The 23211-nt window shown below is 33.2% G+C and overlaps 1 protein-coding gene across 3 annotated transcripts; it reads left to right on the forward strand.

The window, feature by feature from the left end:
* The first annotated feature begins 9590 nt into the window (after window positions 1-9590).
* Window positions 9591-23116, forward strand: LOC110100852 (ribosome production factor 2 homolog). Of its 3 annotated transcripts, none has more exons than XM_020828548.2 (7): window positions 9591-9752; window positions 17504-17580; window positions 17710-17913; window positions 20682-20927; window positions 21018-21257; window positions 22230-22295; window positions 22754-23116. In XM_020828548.2, exons 2-7 carry the CDS (start codon window positions 17512-17514, stop codon window positions 22877-22879), a joined length of 951 nt encoding a protein of 316 aa, XP_020684207.1. In that variant the 5' UTR covers window positions 9591-9752; window positions 17504-17511; the 3' UTR covers window positions 22880-23116. The 3 variants fall into 3 exon arrangements, with proteins under 3 accessions (XP_020684207.1, XP_020684208.1, XP_020684209.1); XM_020828549.2 differs by having other exon boundaries at window positions 9746-9878; XM_020828550.2 differs by lacking the exon at window positions 9591-9752 and adding an exon at window positions 12653-12752.
* Window positions 23117-23211: the final 95 nt, after the last annotated feature.

Raw genomic sequence — 23211 nt, forward strand, 5'->3', positions numbered from 1 at the left:
ATCACACCACCTTTTTTCTTCACAAATAAAATATATGATCCCTATAGAGATACACTTGGATGAATGAATTATCAATCAAGCAACTCTTGAAGCTCCTTAAATGCCATCCTCTTTGAAACTTTGAAAATCAGGGTCGTACCAAAAAATAAACCAAATAAGATATCTTTGATCAGAGGTAAACTAACAAACTCCTCATAAAAAAATATTTGGAATATCTCGTACTACTAAAATATTAGAAAGAGAACTATAATATATATTCATATCTTGAAGTGATGTTAGAAATATCATACAACCCTTTTTCCACAGTTTATCTACTTCCACAGTATAAATCAAACAGGATCTAACTCCTCTAACACCCTAACATACATAACTCTCACTGCAAAAAATAATTTAAGTTGCTTCTTAAAACAATCAATATGAGCCTCATACCGACTCAGTCGGTCCATACCCAAAATAGTATCAAACACAAATTAAAAAATAGGTAATAAAATCAAACTAACGTGCCCTTCACTTCCTATCAAAATATCAATATCACAAAAGCAAACTCTATTGGCTATCATACAATCTATAGTCGGTAATATAATTGAAAGAAAAATATACATTAAAATTGAAGTCAAGTGCAATAAATTTAAAAAATGCTCAAAAATAAATGAGTGACTATCTCCATAATCGAATAAAATATGGCATGGCTGATTAAAAAAGTTAACCATATTTGTCATAATATTTAGAGCATCGCGATCTTCCTGCTAAGTTAAACTATATACATGTGGTTGAACCAGAGTTGATACGACATAACTACCAGACTTTCTCTGACCACTACCAAATGGGTTAACTGTCAAAAACTAGATCCACAGCCTCTAACAAAATTCTCAGGTCTATACTCAGATTGTTAGTCAAATCCTGCATGTAGATACTCTATCATCATGTGTATAACATGTTCACATATGAAACACTAGCCAATCATCATATACTATTCACTGAAATGATATATGCCACAACTACAGTATATAGATGTCCCACTGATAAAATTCTCATAACTAACAACATTACCCATAACATATATTATCCACCTTTCCTAAACTCTCTAAGTACAAATTTATTATTCTTACCAAAAAATTCACTACAATATATCTCATCACTACACCTCTTTATACTAACAGTCCACCACTACTAAGTAGCTATCAAACCATTCTCTATTAGATGAGCTCTCTCCACAAGCTGAAAAAAAATGTGAAATTGCATCAGAGGTTATCTCAAACTGTCTTGTAGTCCCCTTAAAAACATATAACACTTCTCCGGGGGATTGCTAACCAGCTGTGGAGCTTATTTATCCAAAAGAAGTGAACTCTATCTCATACTTCATAACTGCCCTGCATCCCCGAAGCGGTCTAAGAAAAAATTATTCATACAGTGACATGTAGGAGGTGGTACAAACCTGGTTGAAATACATTAGAGAACTCATCCCAACTAATCAAAGAGTTCAGCCTCCCCTGAAACTTCTCCTTCCACCATCCACCAGTGCTATACCTCACCATCTACCAAAAAGACTTCTAACAATACTTTTCTTTTAGAAGGACACTACATTATGTCTAATATATTCTCTAGTCTCCCCTACCAATCCTTCGCTGCCCTGGTCTCAACAACGCTCTTAAACATCGGAGGCTTCAATATCAAAAATATTTATAGATGTCAAAAAACCTCATCAAATCTAACTAAAGGAACTCGGCTCTACACCTCACCCATCATCTAGGATATCAAACTAGCAAATTGTCAAACTATAATAGAACCAAATGTCGGAGTCGTATTATATAAATACATGAGCTGCCATCTATCATATCATAGTATGGAGGATTCAAAATAACAAAAAATATGCATTTGAACATGCATTCACATAAAATAAATAATAATAAAGTCAAGACATACTCAAGATTATTTTACTTTACTTACATATCAAATCATATAGATTTATTTTATGATCTATTTCAAAACCATTGTTATGATACCACAAAAGCTTGTAACAATCCAACCCGACCATGATAGATCCTATCATATTGAGCTATGACAATCAATCCAAGATCGACTTTTAGAATATTTTAGATTATCTTTTATAATTTATTTTAAATAAATAACATACTTCATAACTACTAAAATATCTAAATACTAAAAATAAAGTCATCCATGAGATTTTTTTTTAATTCCATCAAAATGTATAAACTATAGTACATGGCAATAAACATAAGTTATAAAAAAGAATAATAAACTGTAACAATCCAAATTTTTTAACTATCGAGATATTATTCTCTTTGGCTCAAGGGCCTCAAAGTTTTGTCATATTGGTGTAACTTCACAAGAGGTCACCCTTCCCATGATTTCTTCGAGATGAACATAGTTAACTACAAGGTTTATAAATTAAATTTCAACCATTATATAAAAAGATGCCTCTATGTTTTAATGGTTTAACTTATTTTACTTAAAGGATTTCACATAAACTAGTCATGATTGTGCACAAATCAAAAGAGAAATACTTATAAACTTAGATATAATCCTAAACTGTTAATCAACCAGGTCATTCTCTTTCTTAAATCCTGAAAATCAAAAGCAAAATTTAGTGAGCTATAACAACTAAGCAAGCCATATAAACCAATCAAAATTATTTTTAAATAAATCATTAAGTATTTTTTTTAATAATTAAAAGCAATTAAATACAGTCTAAAAAATCACTATACTGAAAATTTTAATTAGAGCATAGCAGTTTTCCATTTATTTAAATAATATTATTAAGCATATAAATAAATAAAAATTCATATCATAGAGTAGCTTATTTCACAAAGTAGTTTATATTATATTTCTTAGACAAAGATCGAAACTCAAATGATTCTGGCCCCATATGACTCCCTTTTATGCTTATAACACCAGAATATGTTCGTATGTACTAGAACATGGATTATAGCCACCAAAATGTCTTATATCATTAGAATATTTATTGAAACAGATAGAATCTCCAACGATTCTGACCCCTTATCTCTCTCAGGTTTATATATGTACATTTTCATTATATTTTAACAATTAAAGTGTTTACATGTATTAGAATTGCACAATTTTCTATAACGGTGGCAAACACAAAATCCTACTAAGAAAAAAATGTATATTTTAAAGAAATAACTAAATTATTAGAGATTGCGCATAATACTATTTTAATACATTAAGTTTACTATAACATTGTTTTTTAATGTCAGTATTATTTTATATTCGATAAAACCCCACAAATCTTAAATCCCCCTTATAAAATTTTTAGAAAATATTTGAAATGTTCATAATTTTAATCCCTATAACATATAAAAAATTACATTATGAAAGTTTAACCACCATAAAGTTATCCTCATTTTTTTTGTAACAAAAACATAATTTTATTCAAAAATTATATAAAAAAACTATGTATTTTTAAAAATTGTGATATGCATAGTGTGATATACCTGATGAATAACAAATTTATCGACTGGACCAACGAACAAAAATAGCTCTATGACCTCCAAATTATTGTTTCTATTTTTCTCTCTCATTTATTTTTTTCTCTATTGCCTCTCTATTAACCGAAATCCAAAAAAGGTAATGGATTAAAAAAAAATTAAGTGAAAAATATTTCATAATAAAATATTATAATTATTTAATTTTTAGCATAAAATTTATATAAATTAATTTTCATCTTCAAATCCGAGAAATAAAAAACTATACAAAAATATTCATAAATTAATTAAGTGTGTCGAGGATATTTTGGTGAAATTAGTTTATAAAATGAATACTTAATGGTCACAAAATCCACAATTATATTAATAAATGTATTTTTTTTTAGAAAATAAAATGTCAATTTATTAAGAAATATTTATACTAGTGCCCAAAAATTATGAAAAAATTTATTGAAACCAAAACATAATAATATACATACTATGACAAAGACGATTTGTGATTTGGACTTATAATGACTCCTAAAATAATTGTTTACTTTTATAGGTAAAAATAACCCATTTAAAATTTAAAGATTACTACACGTACTCCATAAAGGTCATACTCCCCTTAATAAATCTAAAAAAAATCCCTTGCATTTACTATTGTGTAGAATGTGGTATGAACCAAACTAAGAACATGTTAAAATCTTTCTCCCAGCTAATTAGACAAATCAATCTTCCCTAAAACTTCTCAAACTACCGGCTCATCCACCAGCGCTCTACCTCTCCATCTAACATAAAATAACTAACATTATTATCCTCTTAGTAGGATATTGCGTACCATCAAAAGACTTATCTAACCTCCTCAACCAGCCCTCAACTGCTCTAGGTTAAACAACACCTTCAAATCTCAAATGTTGCAACCTCAAAAACATCATGGTTAACATCATCAAATCATACCGTAGAAACTTTGATTTGTGACTTGTGCACAAGTTGGGCTATTCGACTACCAAATTATGAAATAATATAAGAACTAACTGTAGGACCATTCCTATATACCGATATTGCCGGACTGACATTATCTGTTTATCATATATGGGTATGGTGAACCCATAATCACACAGAATACTCAACTGGACATACATGTACATTAAACACAAACAATAATGAATGTTGACACATACCCAAAATCACTTCACTTAATTTATAAACCAATTTCATATTGCTCTATTTTACAATCAATTTCCAAATGACTGCTTTGATACCAAAATGGCTTGTTACAACTCAATCTAATAAAACTCACATATGGAACATGTCTTATCATATTGGTTTGCAATAGGCCAATTGTAAGATCTAAATTTTTTAATTTTTTTGAAGATTCCTTCCAATTTCTAACTTTAAAATTAAATACAAACCACATAAAAAACATCTATTGCATTGATAATAAGCTCATTTATAAATTCTCGTTTCGTTTCTTCATCTAAATGAATATATAATGATTACACTACAATTCATGAATAATGATAGGAACACAGAACAAAGCAAAGCATAATAAATAACAAACCATAACTATATAGAAATCAAAGAAAGGAACGCATATACATACTCAGCTCAAATTATGAAATCATGAATCAACTAGCTTTTCTCTTTCCCGAACATTGAAAATTTAAGGCGAAATAATAGTGAGCTAACACTTGTAGACAACTCATAAGACCACATTCACCGATATAAATTTTCAATAATTCATTTATCAGAAGTGGAGCTGAGTTTAAACTAATTTATACTAAATCATTATATTAAATATAATTATACTAGTAGTTATGAGAAAACTTATATAGCATTGAAGAAAAGTAAATAATCAGGTACCTTGTATATCAAAACAAAAAGTAATAAATTTGTTTTCAACCCTTATGCTTCACAATGTCAGCACCAAAACATAATGTGGATATAACACTAGAATATGCACATAAGCACTGTAATATAACTTCTTCCACCCACACCAAATTTTCATAGGATCGTTCATTTTAACCAATTAAGCATATAATTCATTAAATTGCAATGATTAAAATATAAATAGACACGTATTAGAATTTCGAAAAGTACTGTAATAGTTGGCAACTAAACATATTATTGAGAAAAAAAACGTTATTTCATAACATAATCAAAATATACAAGATTGTTCTAAATATTATCTTGAAGCTTTAATTATATTACAACCTTATTTTTTTATGTTAGAATTTTTTTCTAATCAACTAAAATATCATAATTCATAAATACTTTGGTTTAAAATTTCTAGAAAATATCTAAATATACATAATCACTATTTCTATAATATACAGAAAGCTGTACTATAAGAATTATGCTCGTACAAAGTTATCCTCAATTTTAAATTAAACACATATAAATTAAAAAGTAAATTTTAGTATTTTTGAAATTGAAATAGATAAAATATAACATACATCGATCTGAGCAACTTTCATAACTTGACAGTCAATTGAAAATAACCTAAAATAATCTTTCTCACTAGAAATCCCTATTTCCTCTCTAGCCAATGCAAAATATATGTATATATTATTATTATTATTATTATTAAAATTTGGTATATATATATATATATATATATATATAATTAAAATTCGGTCTAGCTCTATGGCGCCAACCACAACACTCCTTTAGAGTACCCATAGCATCGCAACGAGCCTCCAACACGGATGCGCTAAATTATTTTGCAAAATTCCATAGAGCTTAGTGCGCAAGGGTTGTCAACCCCAACGTCAATAAATCATTTTAGAACACAATTAGACTTAACATGCACACATAATATTTTCATATACATATAGAAGAGTTTAAATGCAAAAATTTAGAGTATTACATTTTTAAGATCTAGTTAGAACATGTTGAACTTTATACTAATCCTTGAGATATCACATAAAGAAACTTAAATACTAAAAAAATAATATATAATTAAGGGGGTCACTATGGATTATAACTAACTTTATCAAAACACCCATCTATGGCCCATGATTTTTTTTTATTTTTTCTATATTTTCACTCAAAAATTTATATTTTTAATTACAAAATTTATGTATCCATGCTGGATCTTTCTAAAAAACAAAAGTATTAAACAATCTATTATCACAAATTTTCTAACACGTAATAATGTGGAGTCGTGTATGAGAATATTTTCAACATGTTATTTTTCAATGGTCGACAATCAAATTTTCAATAAACGAGAACAAATATGGGTGATGAAAGCCACCTATACTTCATTTTGGATGATCAAATGCATAGAATGGAAGGAGTTCAAGTTTAAATCCTAAAACTCTTGTAGGAGACTATAATTACAATCATTTCACATCATGATGGAGTTCTCTCACCAAAAATCAACATTAATTTTGGTCTATTTGATTTCACTATAATAGTACCTTCTCATGCTGCAATTCCCTATGTATCGAGACTCATCATGATCTCATGTGCACTATTAGTTGAAGTCATCCTTCCTTTATTGTTGGGCCAATATGTGATCCTCCACTAGCTATGGAGGACTCAAATCAATATCTATTTATTGATGATCTATGACATATTGTTCAACTGAAATTCCTTTGACAGAAAAAATAAAAATAAAAATAAAACAACTTATCTCCCATTATAGATTTCAATATTTTTCATCTATAAATGATGCAATTCTCCAACATTATATTCCATTAGGGTTTAGATTGTTCGCAATTAATCGATGTGATGTGACTACTTATGACCCTTATATGTATATCGATCACTATAGAAACATCATACACAATTAGTAAACTTCATGTGTGGTTTCCCTATGGTCTAAATTAAACACTACAAAAAAACATCCATTATCGACGGTGAATTTTCCAGCGGTTTCCCTATGGTCAATTTTCTAGCGGTTTGCCATATCATTTGGAATGTTATAATATATTAAAATAGTTATGTTTACCAACTTATTACTAGAGCCAAAATGAGCTCTAAGATCAAAATTAATAATGCAAATAATATGTTGAGAGAGGCGGAAAAAAAAAACATGGCAAGAGAGGAGCGAAAAGGAAAACAAAAGTTTTGCTCGAGGTCACGTACGAGTCACGAGTAGTGAGATAGTAGCAAAGGAGAAAACGAAACATGCCGTTTGAGTCGAGGAAAAGCAAGCCGTTCAGGAGTGACCTTTGTTTGGGCCTTTGATAAGATATTGTAGCTAGAGTACAAATTTTTATAAGAAAATTTATTCCGAACGAAGCCTAAAGAATATTCTTGCATGTTAAATCATAGAATTGTTATGAATTATTTTTTATAAAAATAATGCTAAATTTCTTATGTAATTTTTTTATAAAAATAATGCTAATTTTCTTTACATGTCACGACAATATTAAATCATGCGGGAAATCAAATTTTTTAGTTTTTGTGTTTTATTAAATTTATGGAAAAAGGGTTACTTTTAAATAATAAAATTGCGTGTTTTATTAGTTTTAATATTTAATTAATAATTAATTAAACAATTAATATATAATAAGTATAATTTAATTAATCTTATTATGATCAATAAAAAAAAGTTAAGTTAGAATAAGTAATATTTTATCATGTAAATTAGATACAAATAAATTAATCTTCAAAATTAGCATTAATCAACTGCAAAATACTAACAAGTAATTTGGTATTATTAAATCGTATTTGAATTAACTAACTTAAATTTTACTAAATCAATATTTATAGATTTTCTAAATACTACTTGTAGCCAAATATCTTCTAAATTTGAGGAATAATCCATCCAACCTCAATATTTAAATAAATATATATCATTAAATAATGCTAATTATTTGATTAGTTTAAAGCTAAGATGTTGAATCTTGACGATATAAAATATTCAAAACTATTTAAAAGAAGATGTTAAGCCGTAATAAATATTTTGGAACTGTTTGGTAACAGGACTTAGAATTTAAGACAATTAATTTACTAATAATATAATTATAAAAGAATAAAGCTAGTCTTGATTATACTCTTAGTTATTTATGAGTTAATTCTTAATTTTAGTATTAATTATCATTAATAACTAACAATTATACATAATATACTTATAATCTAATTTAATTATCAATTAATACGACTAATTGTTTATCTACTAAATACTAATGTTTTAAAAACTTGATTGGAACGACCGGTTTGACTGATTTAACACGAACTGGCCGGTCGGCTAGTTGCGATTTGCTTCAAACTTGCTTTGGCATATAATTGGTTTTGAGCTGTTCAAATCGATGGTTTGATCGAGGAATCATAAAACTAGTCCCAATTTATGATAACCGACAGGTTCATCTACAACCCATTTTGAGTCATTTAGTGAAGATAAGACAGCTCAGATTTTTGAAGGCGAAGCTCATACGAAACAGGAAAAAAAAAAAAAAAAACAAATTCATTCAGACATATCGTATCTTCCTCCGATTCATGTTCGACGTATCTTCTTCTGGTCGGGCGTCGCTGTCTCCTGCTCGTTCACAGTTTCTCTTGCTTGTTTGCGAAGCCAACACTGAACCGAAGGCTTCCCTCACGTGCTCAACTCCTTCACTCCGACCCAATGTAAGTTCTTCACCTCTGTGTGACATTTGGAGTGTGGTGAATGCTTAATCTATGTGTGACATTTGGATATAGTTTTTTCATATGCCTTGCATCCGACATTTCACACAAAGGGGCTGTTTGGATGCACCAAATATATAATTTAAGTAGGATTTCACAAATCCTCTAAATACGGATTTACAAAATTCTAAGGATGTTGAATCCTCAAAACTGTTTGATAACATTCAATAAAAAATCCTAATAAATCCCGTGTAACTGTTTCTCAATTCAATTCAATATTGAAAGCAATTAAGAGATTTGTGATTTATTTCTATTATAATTAAAGTATAATAAGATAAGTTTAAATTAAATATATATTTTTTGTTAATACTAATTTATTATTTAATTATTACTATAATATTTTATAATAATTATTTTCATTTAAAATCATTTAATCCTATTAATTATTTTGAGATAATTAAGTATTTTAACTAATAATCGTATTAATTATTTAATTATTAATATTTTAAATTATATATTAATTAAGTTATCCAACAATAACTTAGAGTCTAGGTTTTGCCTTTCCCTCTCTATTTCGTTCGGCTTCGTCGCATGAGTGTTGAGATTTGCACGAGTTATTCTTCGTCGTCGCTGTTCGACCGCTCCTTCGACGACGTTCCCTTCCTGTTGGATCGGAAGTAACGACATATTTTGATCGGAAGCAACAACGGGAGCTCGCTTGCTGTGAAGGTAACTTTCTCCCTTTCGCGCGCTTCTTCGGCCAAATCCCGTAAATCTGCCGAACCAAAGGATTTCGTAAATCCGGAATTTACCACGAAAAGAGGGAATTTTCCGTCAACCGGGCTTTGATTTACGGTGAGATTTGGTTTTACATTTTTGGCCGTTCAGCTGGATTTAGGTCAAATCCGCTTCAAATCCGGTATAAATCCTGCATCCAAACAGCCCCATAGGGTTTTGTCGCATGCGATATTTCAATGCCTAAACCTTTTATGATTCATTGCTGAAGCTCCCATTTCTCCTTTTATGTCAAAATTTATTTTTTCCTCTACCGCCCTTACTTTGTCCTTACTTCATCTGTAAGTTTAACATTGGCTTGTTTGTGCACCTAATTTTCTGCACATGTTGGCATATCGAAAATTTAGCTGTGAAAATTAAAATATAATTGCTTGCTAAATTTTATGTGGTTCTAAATCTGGGTTTATTTCCTCGGATTATTTGGCTTATTTCATTATCAATTGAATTTTAATATAAGTTTTGTATCTTTATATTTAAGGAAAGCAAGTAACCATCTCTTTTCTTTGCTTGCGTTCATACTCTACATTATGTAAATTGTTATAGGAACAAGCACAGGAGTTTTCCTACATATCCGGATGCAATCTAGTGTCAATGTTTTATGTTCCTCTAATAGTGGATGTTTTGGGGCATTTACGTGTATCAATATACTATATACTCAAGCCCATATGTTTTCATGTGTGTGTGCATGCACCTGCATTTAGTTGTCTTTAGGGAAGTGTAAATCCAAGCTTGCACACACATATCAGCATGCATGTATAGTGTATATGTGAATTTATATTGTTTACAATATTTTGTAGTTGTATTGATGTTGACTTACTTTAGTGAGGTGTCAAGCTGCATTGAAGTTAATAAGTTATGCCTTATAAGAGAAATGTTGAGGTAGATTAGAGTTATCTTCTTGAACATGAAATGCCTTGTTAGATTGCAGTTGTCTACTTATCTTCTTGAAAATGAAATGCAACTATTTTGTCAATGATAGAATTCTTATTTTCCCTCTTTCCTTGATCACCATGATTATCATTTATGTTTTCAAATGTCTCATTATGTTATACTTTCTTTATATAAATTGTTACAACAAATTCCTTACAATAAATTTGTTCTCATGCCTTTGAACGTTTTCTACAAATATTAGTTGCAATTAATGGATGAAATTTTTAAATCCTCACATGTTTTACCTTTGGATCTAAGATAAGTGGGTTAAGTTTAGTTTAATATCTTACCTCATATGTTACTCTTATAGACAATCACTTGCAACTATTAGGTATGTGCCTTGTCTATATAAGCTTCCTCAAGCACCACCTTCATATCTCCCATGACACTATGTTTCTTCCCTTCTATGAGAGGCATCCATTGATTGCTATAAAGCCATGTGAAAAAGAAAATTGAACAACTACTCAAATTAGAAGTGGATGTACCACAACTCATATGAAATTTGAAAAAATAAAGTAAAATTTTTATTTGAGATACTCATGAGCAAAATTAGTAGATTTTGAAAGGAAAAAAATGACACAAAAATGCAAGTATAAGTGGTGTAGTTTGGGGATTTGTATTTTCTATGAAAGTTTCAATACAAATGTTTCTCATTGCTCAAAGAAGTTTTTATTTTTTATTAATAGAATTATAATATTTATAGTCATTTTTGTGGAGAAACATCTAATAAAAACACATTTGAGAGCTAGGAGCCTAGGATGAAGTTTACCCCTGTGTTGTTTGTGGATGTGGACATAGGCAATGCACCTAAAATTTTTTTAGATGATGTTATTTGTGCGAAAGAATTCAATCAAAGAATTTATAGGACTTTTGAAGCCCATCACTCTTAAGGATATTCTATTAATTAGATATGTTGCAATTAAGATTGATTCTCCTTAGTTTTTTTAACCCTATATTTTGAAAGAGAAGAGTTATGATGACTCCCAGATAATGGTCGTTTTTTTCATTCTACCACTTTATTTTATTAAGAAGTATCCAAACAAAAGGTTAGTGGAATTTACCTTCTTTATGGAAGAAATATGCTAATGTATGATTAATTTAATCAAGAGCATTATCAATCCAAAATATCTTTCTCGAATCAATTTTTTTTGTAGAATTGTTCTAAATTGGAGAAAATATTACTATTATTAAATATATATTTGATATGATATATACATATCATTTGAGTATATTCATTAATAAACGTGACCAACCCTACAGCTTCTAAAATATTTGGAGTTTGGAAGGCCACAATATGTCATAGGAAAAAAATTGAAAATGTATTGATGATCTAGAATCACCTTCATGTAAAATAACACGAAGATGTTTGCCAATTAGACAAGTCTTACAATAAAATTTTTTCATGTTTACATTCAAAAATAAAGAAAATATATATTATAGAATTTTAAAAGAGAAATGACCTAGCCTATAATGATGCTCCCAAATGGCCTCTATATTAATGATGGAAATGAATGACCATAACATTTGATTTTTGTCTTCAATAAAATATTACCCATCCTTTTCTGTAACTTACACAATTATTTTCCGTGTAATACTTTCTCTGACAATATCTCATTGCGCCTTCTCTCACAACCTCTAGTTGCCTTCCCCTTTCGTTGTCCTAAGTGTCAGGGCCTGTTGGATGCCAGATTTGAGTTAAATCCTGCCAAATGCCAAAACGACAAAATTAAAAATCTCACTGTAAGTCGAAGCTCCACTACAAAGTATTTTTCTCCCATTTTATCTTATTTAACATATTTATTATGATATATGGCCAAAGAAGCACACGAAAGAGGAGAAAAATCATTTTTGCTGTCGTGACATCTAATCTGACAGGAGCAACGTCACCGTCGAACGAGGTGACAAAGCTTTTAGCTATTATCCAAACTCTAGTTCATGCAAAGTACCTGAAGTGAAAGCAACAAGCCGACAAGCAAAAGCAAACCCTAGACAGATTGATTGGAGGTTAAATAACTTCTTCTATATTTTATTATTTTAATATTTAATTAATGAATTTTTTTTGTAATATTAATATATAATAAATATAATTTAATTAATCTAATATAATTGATAACAATTTTTAAATTATAATTAATAATATCCTTCCTTGGCATAGTAATCAGTCTCCCTCTATGGAATAGCCAGGTTGGCTATTCTCATCTCTGATTGGATCGATCTTGATCTTCCTTAGCTCTTCATTCTGTACACTCTCCTCTTTGATCGCTCCCCAATCTACCATCAGTAGTGTTGAAATTGTCATCCCCTAGAGCTCCCCCATGCATCTAGATAATGTGTCTGCCGCATTATTCTCTAATCTTGGCATGTACCGGATTTCAAGTCATAACCCAACAGCTTGGACAACTACCTATGGTGCTCCTGCACCATCCTTTATTCCTACAAATACTTCAAGCTCTACTGGTTTGTCGTAACAATGGAATGTCGACCTAACAAGTTAGGTCCTCACTTCTAGATGGCTAGCACAATAGCCATCAAATCCCTCTCGTAGACTTACTTCAGTCTGGCTCTAGCTGTCAGCACCTGGTTGAAGTAAGGACTGCTCCCAATCCATATGCGTCAATCTCTACCTTGAACACCTGACTGAAATTTGCTAGTGCTAAGACTGGTATGGTAGTCATGGCTTTCTTCAATCTCTGAAAAGCCACAGTAGCTTCCTTCCCCCGCAAGAAATCCTTCTTCAACTGTTCTGTTAGTGGCCAGGCGAAGATGCCGTAGCCCCTCACAAATCTTTTGTAGCATCCCATCAGTCCTAGGAATTCCCTTAGCTCTCTCAGATTCCTCGGTAGTGGCCATCTCAACATTGCCTCGATCTTAGCCTGATCTACGACCATCCCTCCTGAGATACAACGTGTCAAAGTACTCCACACTGACCCGTACACAGCAACACTTCTTCATAGTGGCCCTCAACTGCTCCTGTAACATCTCTAGGACCGTCCTTAAGTGCTCCCAATGTTCCTCGTCCGACCTATTGTACACCAGGATATCATCAAAGAAAAACAGTACAAACCACCTAAGATATGGTCGAAATACCCTGTTCATGAGGAACTGGAATGTAGCCGGGGCATTGGTGAGGTCTAATGGCATCACTAGAAACTCATAGTGTCTATCATGCGTTCTGAAAGCGATATTCAAAACATCCTCCCCTCTCATCCGGATTTGATGGTATCCTGACTTCATATTTATCTTTGTGAAGATAATTGCTCCGCACAACTCATCCAATAACTCATCTATCACTAGGATGGAAAACTTGCATAGCACCGTTTTCTTATTCAAGGCCAGGTAGTTCACGCAAAATCTCTAACTCCCTTCTTTTTTCTTAACCAGTAAGATTGGGCTAGAAAAAAAGACTTACACTAGGCCTCGTAATCCCTGCTTCCAGCATTTTTCTGATCTATTTCTCAATTTCGTCCTTCTGAAATTGAGGATAGCGGTAAGGCCTGACTTGATGAGTGACACCCCCTCCAATTGGTCCACGAGCTGGTTGGAGATGAAATTTTGGGTAGCCCCACTGTCAATCAACATCACCATCTCCCGTTCTGTTATTTCTCTCTTTACTTTCATGGTATGACTCGGGGTGAATTCTACCACTCAGTTCAAGGAGACCTCCGTCACTTCTAGGTGCAACTTGTCCTCCTTTTCTACCTACATCTCACTATCACCTCTCTCTTCAGCTTCCTCGTCACCATAAATGGTGAGAACCTGAATAGTTTGATCCCTGCACCTGTGCCCTGGAGTATACTCATTACACTTGGAGCATAATCCCTTCGCCTTCTTTTCTTGCTGCTCTCTCTCCGTAAGCTCTTTAAAATTTCCCCTTCCCCCTCCAACAAGTTTCTCTCTTGGGGTCTCACGAAGGTTGCCCTGTGTAGGCCCCTCGAGTGTTAAGAAGTGATGGTCATCCGCTCATCCTGTATGAGCCACTTTAACTGCCGCCTCTGGCTCTCCACTCCTAGTACTTTTGATCATCCACCAGCTGAGTTAACTTCATAGCCTTTCCCAAGTCACATTGTCTCATGACTTTCACTGCTGCTCGGATCTTTGATTTGAGCATTTTTCATGAAATTCCCCTCCAGAATAGTCTCAAACAACAGTTCCAGTCGACTCACCAAGTACTCAAAGCTCTCGCGGTATTTTGCCATTGAGCCTTCCTGTATCACGGCAAAGAACTGCTCATAGAAGTCCACTCCTCTGTTGGTTCAAAAACGTTCTAATAAGCACTCTTTGATCTCCCTCCAACTCCGTATGGGTTGCCTCATGTCTCTCCAGTGGTACCAGGCCAGCGCCTTTTCTTCCAAACATAGGCCGACTTCCATCAATCTCTCATCCTCCGTCAATCCATTGATGATGATATATCTTTCTACCTTTTAGATCCACCCATGTGCATCCTCCCCCTCGAAGATGAGCATCTTCAGCTTCTTGACCTTCGAATCCCCTTCATTTCCCCTAATTCCTCCATAATTTCCCCTTCCCCAAGTGGGTGGTCCCCCCAAGTGTACTGATCATCCATTCCACGTTCATACCCAAATACTTCTTCGATTTCTCCCCTACTTCCTTCAAAATCAGCACCTCCCCAGCCGTAATCTCCTTCCCTTCTTTCCTCAACAGCACTCCCTTTGCTCATACTCCACATATCCATGCCTCTCCCCATACCTTTCAGCCCTCAACTCTCTCTGAAAAGGTTCCATAGGAGGTCTTCTCCCTTCCCCCTCTATGATCTCCACATCATTTTCATCCCTACGATTATTAGAATTTGTATTTCTCCATGCCGACACTCTTGCCTCTGATGCCGCCATTTGGTTCCGAAGATCCTATATCTTTTTCACCATCTCTTATAGGTCCGAGAATTTGTCTTCCATGGAGGAAATTCTATCCTTCAATGTCATTTTGATTTGACTGATCTCCCCCTCAAGACATTCATCCAAAGCATCAACCTTCTTGGCCTCCATCGATGCCCGGATCTTTGTTAGACTAAAAAATTCGTAATTCCACTCCAGAAACAGCAAAAACAGCTGTTCAAGGGTGAAAAACTGCTGCAGGAATCAACCAAAGCAGTCCTGGACACCCCTCTGACACCAATTTTTAGGAAATATTGGTATAAAACATAGAACAATTGCTGAAATCTGAATTTCACCAGCCGTGCCAAGCAAAATTTAAGAATTTAATGGTGGAAAAACAAGAAAAACACTATTGATTGATTAATAACAAAAGAAAACAAGAAAGGTACAGTGGATCTTCAATTTGAGAGGAAGATCCGGCTCTCCCAATCCCTAGTCGGAGACTAGGGCCCAAGCAAACTCACCAAGTTCCGAAATTTCTGTTCAAATTCAAGATAAAACTAACCCTAGAGAAAAAAATCTAGTTAAAGCAAACATACACTTAACTAATCCCTAAGCAGCTCCTTAACTTTGAATTTTCCCTCCCAAACCCATCCACAATTAGTGCTTATTACTGCTGGGCCCCACCTGAGCTGTCTACCCCCTTCCTAGGGGGAATCCTTGTCTGTCTCTCATAAACATGAACGGGTCCTGGATGGGCCAGTTCAGCCGGTCCTTGAACCGGTCTAACAAAGCCACTTTGCCTAAAAGAATGAAGATGAACCTTCTTAATTGTGACATTCTCTTCTTTTCTTCAATCATTATATTTAAGTTTAGCAGTTTGACAAATTGTATGACTGTTTTTTCGGGCATGATTAAATGCAATCCTTGGGTTGTCTAATCATGGTTGCTCTCACCCTAGGACATGATCCGTTATAATTTACTTGGACTAAATTGACATTTGACTTCTATATTTGCCGACAAAATGATCTATGGTCCTACTTTTAAGGATGTATAATGTTGCAATCAATGTCTTTACAAATCCTTGAGATGCTATACCCAGGAAACCCACAAGCACTTAATTGATTGCTCTATCACCCCCTTTCTCGAGGTAGCTGAAGTTTAATAAAGACCCTTTGAAGGTATCATCCTACATTACATGGCGTTTATCAACTCTACTTGGAATGTTTTTGCAATTTGTTGCTTTTCAATTGGGCAAAGTTCACGTGCAAACTTCTTTAATCACTTCACATTTTGTTCGAATTGCTGAATTTTAAAATTTCATTCATCTTTAATAACTTTTGTTTTTGGGAGTTCCAAAAATTTCTTCAAAAAGATTCATTTTGATGAATTTTTATTGAAATTGTATCGAATTAACTTGGCCTATTTGTCTATGTTCTATTTCAGCTATATTCATTGAGATTTTGCTGCAACTGATGCCAAATTCTCATCACGATATTTTTATCGTGTTAGAGGGCTTTCTTAGTCTACTTTGCTCTAGAGTGTACTTTTTGAATAAATTCGTGCTAGATAACTTGAAAAAAAAAAGTTATCTGTTCTCCATTTCCCCCTGTTTTTTATCAGATTAATAATAAGATTGGCTTTCCTTGATATAAGAACTTTGAAACTTGTTATTAACATCTTCGGATGCTTGTTTTAACCTTCCCCAAATAGTTGAGATTAGGCTGATGATGATGAGTGCGATGCTGAGATATTATATAAAGCAAATTAAATTCTCGTTACATCTATTTAGAGATTTCTGGCTTCTTGTTTATAACTCATAATTACTGTTGGTATTTTTTTTGTAATATTTTGTTTCTATAGTCATTTAGCAAAGCGGTTAGCATCATCAGTAAGTATTTAGCCTAATTCCTTCTGTTTTAGGTGATAATATGCTGAAAATTAAAACTCCGAAGACATTGAAAGCGAAACGAGCACTTGACAAGCGTGCCCCTAAACTAGTAATTATTTATTACTATTTTTATCATGAACTCTCTCTAATTGCTTTCAATTCTGCTTCTTCACATATTGATTAGGATATTGGAATAAAAACTTCTCCCCACTATTTTGGTTCTCCATATGTTTTTCAGGTAGAGAATGCCAAGAAGACTCTGATACTCCATGGTACAAAGACAAGCTGTGTCTTGAATGCTGTGTTAGCTCAGATTTTTCATTTGAAAAAGGGTCTTGCTGTGAAGTTTAGTAGGAAGAATGAGAACATAAGGCCCTTTGAAAGCAGTGGAGAAACATCTTTGGAATTCTTTTCACTCAAAACTGACTGCAGTTTTTTTGTGGTAATTAATTCTTCTGGACCGAGACATTTATACGGCCTAATGCTTTTTGGTTTTAATCATAAGTGAATAATTTTTTTGCTTTGTTTAACTTGATTTTATACATCATTTCTTTCTTTCTTTTATCATAGGAAAATTTACTGTTGAGCCTCTTTAAAGGATCTTTTTTTTTTTAAATTGATCTGATACTTGTATGTCAATTGGTTCAATAAAGTTTTAGGTGATGATTATTAGTTATAGTATCCATATTTTTGTAGTTCATCGGCATGTCTACTGAGCTATTTTTAGTGTAACATGTTATTTATGGCTAGCCCTTTGCTTTTAATTCCTTGCTGCAGTTCTATCGTTCCCTTCTTCTTTTCACTGCCTTTGGATCTTATTTTTCTCTTGCTTCTTTCCACAGTTTTGTACTTCTGCTCACAAAAGAATCATTTATTTATGGCAATATTTTGCTAAATGATTACTAGTTTACCAGAAAAATTCGGAATTGAAGCAGCACTGAAAATGGCATTTAATGTCCTCCGTAAGTGTTTTTAGAGCAAATGAGCCCAGACTTAATGATGAGGACATCGACAGACGCTACCGAAATGTTTATCGCTGGCGAAACCGCAGATCGACGGCCACGATTCAGCGTCTCTACTTTTGATTTAGATGACATGATGTACTTTATTATTATTGTATTGTTTGATTTACTGTTTTCCCATTTTACCCCTGTGGGGAGTTATGTTTCTTTGTAGCTTAGAGGGCAATTTAGTCTTTTTCATTTTTTATGAGTCAAGACCTATATATAGTGGTCTCTTGTATCATTTTAATTTTTTTTAATGAATATTTGAATGACATTTGTGTTCTACTTTCTACTTCGTCTTGCATGAGTGCTTGAGAAGGAGGAGCTCAAGGTGAGCATTCGCATTACCCACCAGTCGTTGGAAGCGTCCTCGACTCGTGGTTCAATTTATCTTTCTATGTTCTTGTCTAATTTCGATTCTCCCTACCCCACGCCAATCTCCACCCAAGATCCTTTCTCCCACGAACCACTCACTCGTTTCCACCACTAGAATTCCAAGCTCCGCCAAAAGAACCCCACCCAACCCGTCGGCCACCTTACCCCTCCTCCTACATTAGCCGCCGGCCACCCCATGATCCACCCATGGTGACGACATACATCATCCTAGTGGCTCCTTGATTGTTGCATAGCAATGAATGAGGAAGTTACTACATTTTGAATTTCAAATTTTGAAATTCAAAACTTTCCTTATTTGAAATCTTCCAAAAAAGGAAAGTTTCGAAGTTGATCCAATTCAAATTTCTTCACATGAGGAGTTACTAATTTTTCATCCTAGGTGGCAACAACCCATTTGGAAAGTGTGCAATTGCTTCCTCACCCCCTCCCCTCTCTCCTAGCCTCCGGCCCCATCAAAGGGGGAATCCCAATTAAGGCTAGTTTAATGACAATTAATTCTCTTGATTCAAATTTCAAATCCAATTTAACCCCCTCCAAATTTACTTGAAATCTGAAATTAAATTCAGATTTTAGTAAATCTCTTCCCTCCCTCACCCATGCCGCCGGCCACCCAAGGAGGAATCCCATTAATGCAATGTTAATGCATTCATTACACCTATTTCAAAATCCGAATTCAAATTAATCTCCCTCCAAATTTAATTAAATCTGAAATTAAATTCAGATTTTGATTAAAACTGAAATTTATTTCAGAATTATTGAGGAATTAACTTGGATTGAATTTCTCAAACCCTACTCCTCCCCTCTTGGAACCCGCCGCCCCACCTCAGTGATCTCCCGCCGGCTCTCCCACCTCTCGCCTCCCTTCTTCCCACCAAAGCAAGGAGTCTCTACTACCATCCTCTAGTTCTCCTCCACTTGAAGAATCCCCTAACCCAAGCATGAATGGCGGATCCGGAGTTTGAATGGGGATTGGTCTTCAACGCCGACGGAAGCATCAACATCCTACGCTCATCGTGAAATTCTCCTAGAACTTGGATTGAATCGGCTTGGTTAATCTCTATTGCGAATCTTTGGCCTAAGCAAGTTGACATTTTCAAATCCCTAACTCAGTTTTTATGTGCTAGTTTTAAATTCATAAGAAGCAACACTTTAATCTTTTCTTTTAAATTTCTAATCAAACTCCTTGTAGTTTCACATCACTTAATGGCTAAGAGTCTTGCTTATTACTTATTGGATGAGAAGCTACTTTCTTCTATATCCTCCAAACATGGCTAAGAATCTTTCTTGTTACTTATTGGGTGAGAGTTACTTTCTTCTATCTTCTCCAACCAAAATAGATTAAGTGGCCCACTTTCTCAATTCTTTCTTATTGCTTATCAGACAATCTAACAATTCATGAGCGGATAACTTTTCCACGCTTTATAAATGGCTTTCAAATGCTTCAAAATTCAAACATTCTTTTAAGTTGAATATAGTTTTATCAGCTAAATTACATGGAGATCTTTATGGAAAAAACTTTTCCTTCCTAGTGCATCTTTGTGAGTGATTCTAATTTTCTAATAAGCAATATTCTTCGGTAACAAATGAGTTTTAGCTAGCTTAGATCTTTTGGATGTTGACTTCATAATGGATTCACATGAAAACAATTCTTTTCAGATTTGAACCTTAAAATTATAATTTATGATACTTTGCCGGCTTGTTCATACTTTGGTTGAGGCCTTTAGTTTAATTTTCATATCATCTTTCATTATTACAAAGGGGAAATTTTGATTGATGTTTACCATAGAGATAACTAAGTTTTTTTCTGTAGTTTGGTTCACATTCAAAAAAACGGCCCAACAATCTAATTCTTGGGCGGATGTATGATCATCACATTTATGATCTTGTTGAAGTTGGAGTGGAGAACTTCACGCCTATTGAATCATTCAAATATGACAAGAAGATAGCACCACGGCAAGGTTCAAAGCCCTTCTTTGCTTTTATAGGAGAAAACTTTGAGAGTGTTGATGAACTGAAGCATCTGAAGGAGGTCTTACTTGATCATTTCAGGGGAGAGGTTTGATATTTATGATAATTTTCCCATTTCCCCGCGTATGGTTATATCCCCTCATTTTTTCACTTATGAAACTAAATGGTTTTTTGCCAGATTGTGGAAAATCTAAACCTTACTGGAGTAGATAGGGTATTTGTGTGCACGGCCATTTCATCTACTACAGTATCATTCAAACACTGTGCTATCCGACTTAAAAAGTCCGGCACATCCATTCCTAGAATAGAGCTCATTGAAGTTGGCCCTTCCATGGATCTGGTTGTTCGGCGACATCGTCTTCCAAATGAAGCTGTAAAGAAACAAGCAATGAAGGCTGCACCCATGCAGCCAAGGAAGGTTAGTCTAAAATTTACCTCTGAGTAAGCTTCAAACTTGTGCTGTTGCATTTGTTCCTCTTTTTTTCCAGATAATCTTTAGTCCTGTTGCAGTTTTGATCATGCGTAATTCAATATGTAAACTTGTTAGTCTGTCATTTAAATGCTGTTGGATTCAGTCAATTAAGAACAAGCTCAGAAGCAGGATAAATTATTAGGTGAGGAGTACGGATATAGATATATGTCCGGACTCCAATAAAATGTTGACATGTGGAGTGGACATGTGGATATTCAATTGAATTTATTTTTTTACTTTATATATTTAATGCGTCCGTGGAACTTTATGTCAAGCGCATCAAAAACGTATCCAAAGCGAAGATAAAGCACAATCAAAGTGCAACAAAAGAATAGTCAAAACGCAACTAAAGCACATGTAAAACATACAAAAAAAAGTGCAACCAAAATGCACTCATCATGTCAAATTTTAAGTGGATCTCCGGACATATCTCTACGTCCGGACTCCGCACCTAATAATTTCTCCAGAAGCAGATTGTTGTACTTTTTACAAGTCAGTATGTCTCCAGTAATTATTTCTCATATGCTGATGTGACACATCTATTGAATATGCTGAAATAGTTCATGTACAATCAGGGATCACAAATATAGAAAACTCTAGGGAAAATGGCTATTATTCTGCATTATATTTATGGAATTTTACACCAGTCATTCTATGTCAGAAATTTATGTCCAGCATCGTCCATGATAGTTGATGAATCTCAGCAAAATTTACCATGAGAAGTTTGTTGGTTCAGTTTTCTGTTCTCTCTCGATATACTGGGCCAATTTGGGTTATGCTATCCTGATGAAGCTTTTGGCCAGCTGATGTAACTTTACTTTATCTTAAAAAGTATTCATAATCTGGATAATCTTTAATCGAAGTTATTAAACTATTAGTTAAAACTTGTGATTCTTAGCCGTTTTCATTTTCATGCAGATAAAAAATGTCAGCCGGGATGAAGTAAAGGGAAAAATAGGGAAAATCTACATGCCTGATCAACAGGTAGGCTTTTTTATAACATCACAAGAATGATATAAGGATTTTCTGATTCAAATTTGGTGAAAATTTATTTGATGTTTATTGACTTTGCTTTGACATTAATGCATAGTTCAAAATAAATTCAATGGCTATTAAACTTAGGTTTCATTTGGGAAGATTTTTTTACTGTTTCTTAAATCAGTTTTCTAATAAAAATTATATTAAAAAAATTGTTTTAAGAAGCAATAAGAAATTTGTCTCAAACAAAGCCTTTGTTTGAGACGGCTTTTTTATTGCTACTTAAATCAACTTTTTAGCACAAAAATTATAATTTTTTACTAGAAAGCTGTTTGAAGAAGCAATAAAAAAGCCGTTCCAAAAGAAGCCAAAATCTTATTCGGAACAAATTTATGTTTTCCTAAAATTTCTCCCTTTCATTTCTTTGCTCCTCTCCCTTTTAATTTAACTGAACTGCTTTGTAGGTTGGAGGTCTTGCGCTATCTAATAATATAAAAGGCTTGAAGAGGGAACGTCGTGAGGGTAAGATGAAAGATAAGAGAGATGATCATGATCTATCAAAGAAGATGAGGACTGAAGAATCTCTGTGATTACGCTCTTCTTTCACGCCATAAACATTTGGTAAAGCTGCCCAGCAATGTGTTCAGCACTATATTATTGCCTTATTTCAGAGCGTTCAAATTTTGTTAATCACAAAATTTTGGAAAGGAATTTTGAATTTTTGACCGTTTGCTTTCTAATTGTATTGCTGGAAATTAGAACATTTATGAAAATGTTTTTTTAGGTATTTGGTTTATAAAAAGCAAATTGCTGGAATAGTTTATTAAGCTCTATTGACTCTTAAATGTTTTTAACATATTTATGAAATTAATGAATATTATTTTTAAATTTTATGCATAAAAATATTTTAAAATATATTACA

Source organism: Dendrobium catenatum, unplaced genomic scaffold (genome assembly GCF_001605985.2).
Source record: "Dendrobium catenatum unplaced genomic scaffold, ASM160598v2 fragScaff_scaffold_1271, whole genome shotgun sequence".
In the NCBI taxonomy this organism is placed as follows: domain Eukaryota; kingdom Viridiplantae; phylum Streptophyta; class Magnoliopsida; order Asparagales; family Orchidaceae; genus Dendrobium; species Dendrobium catenatum.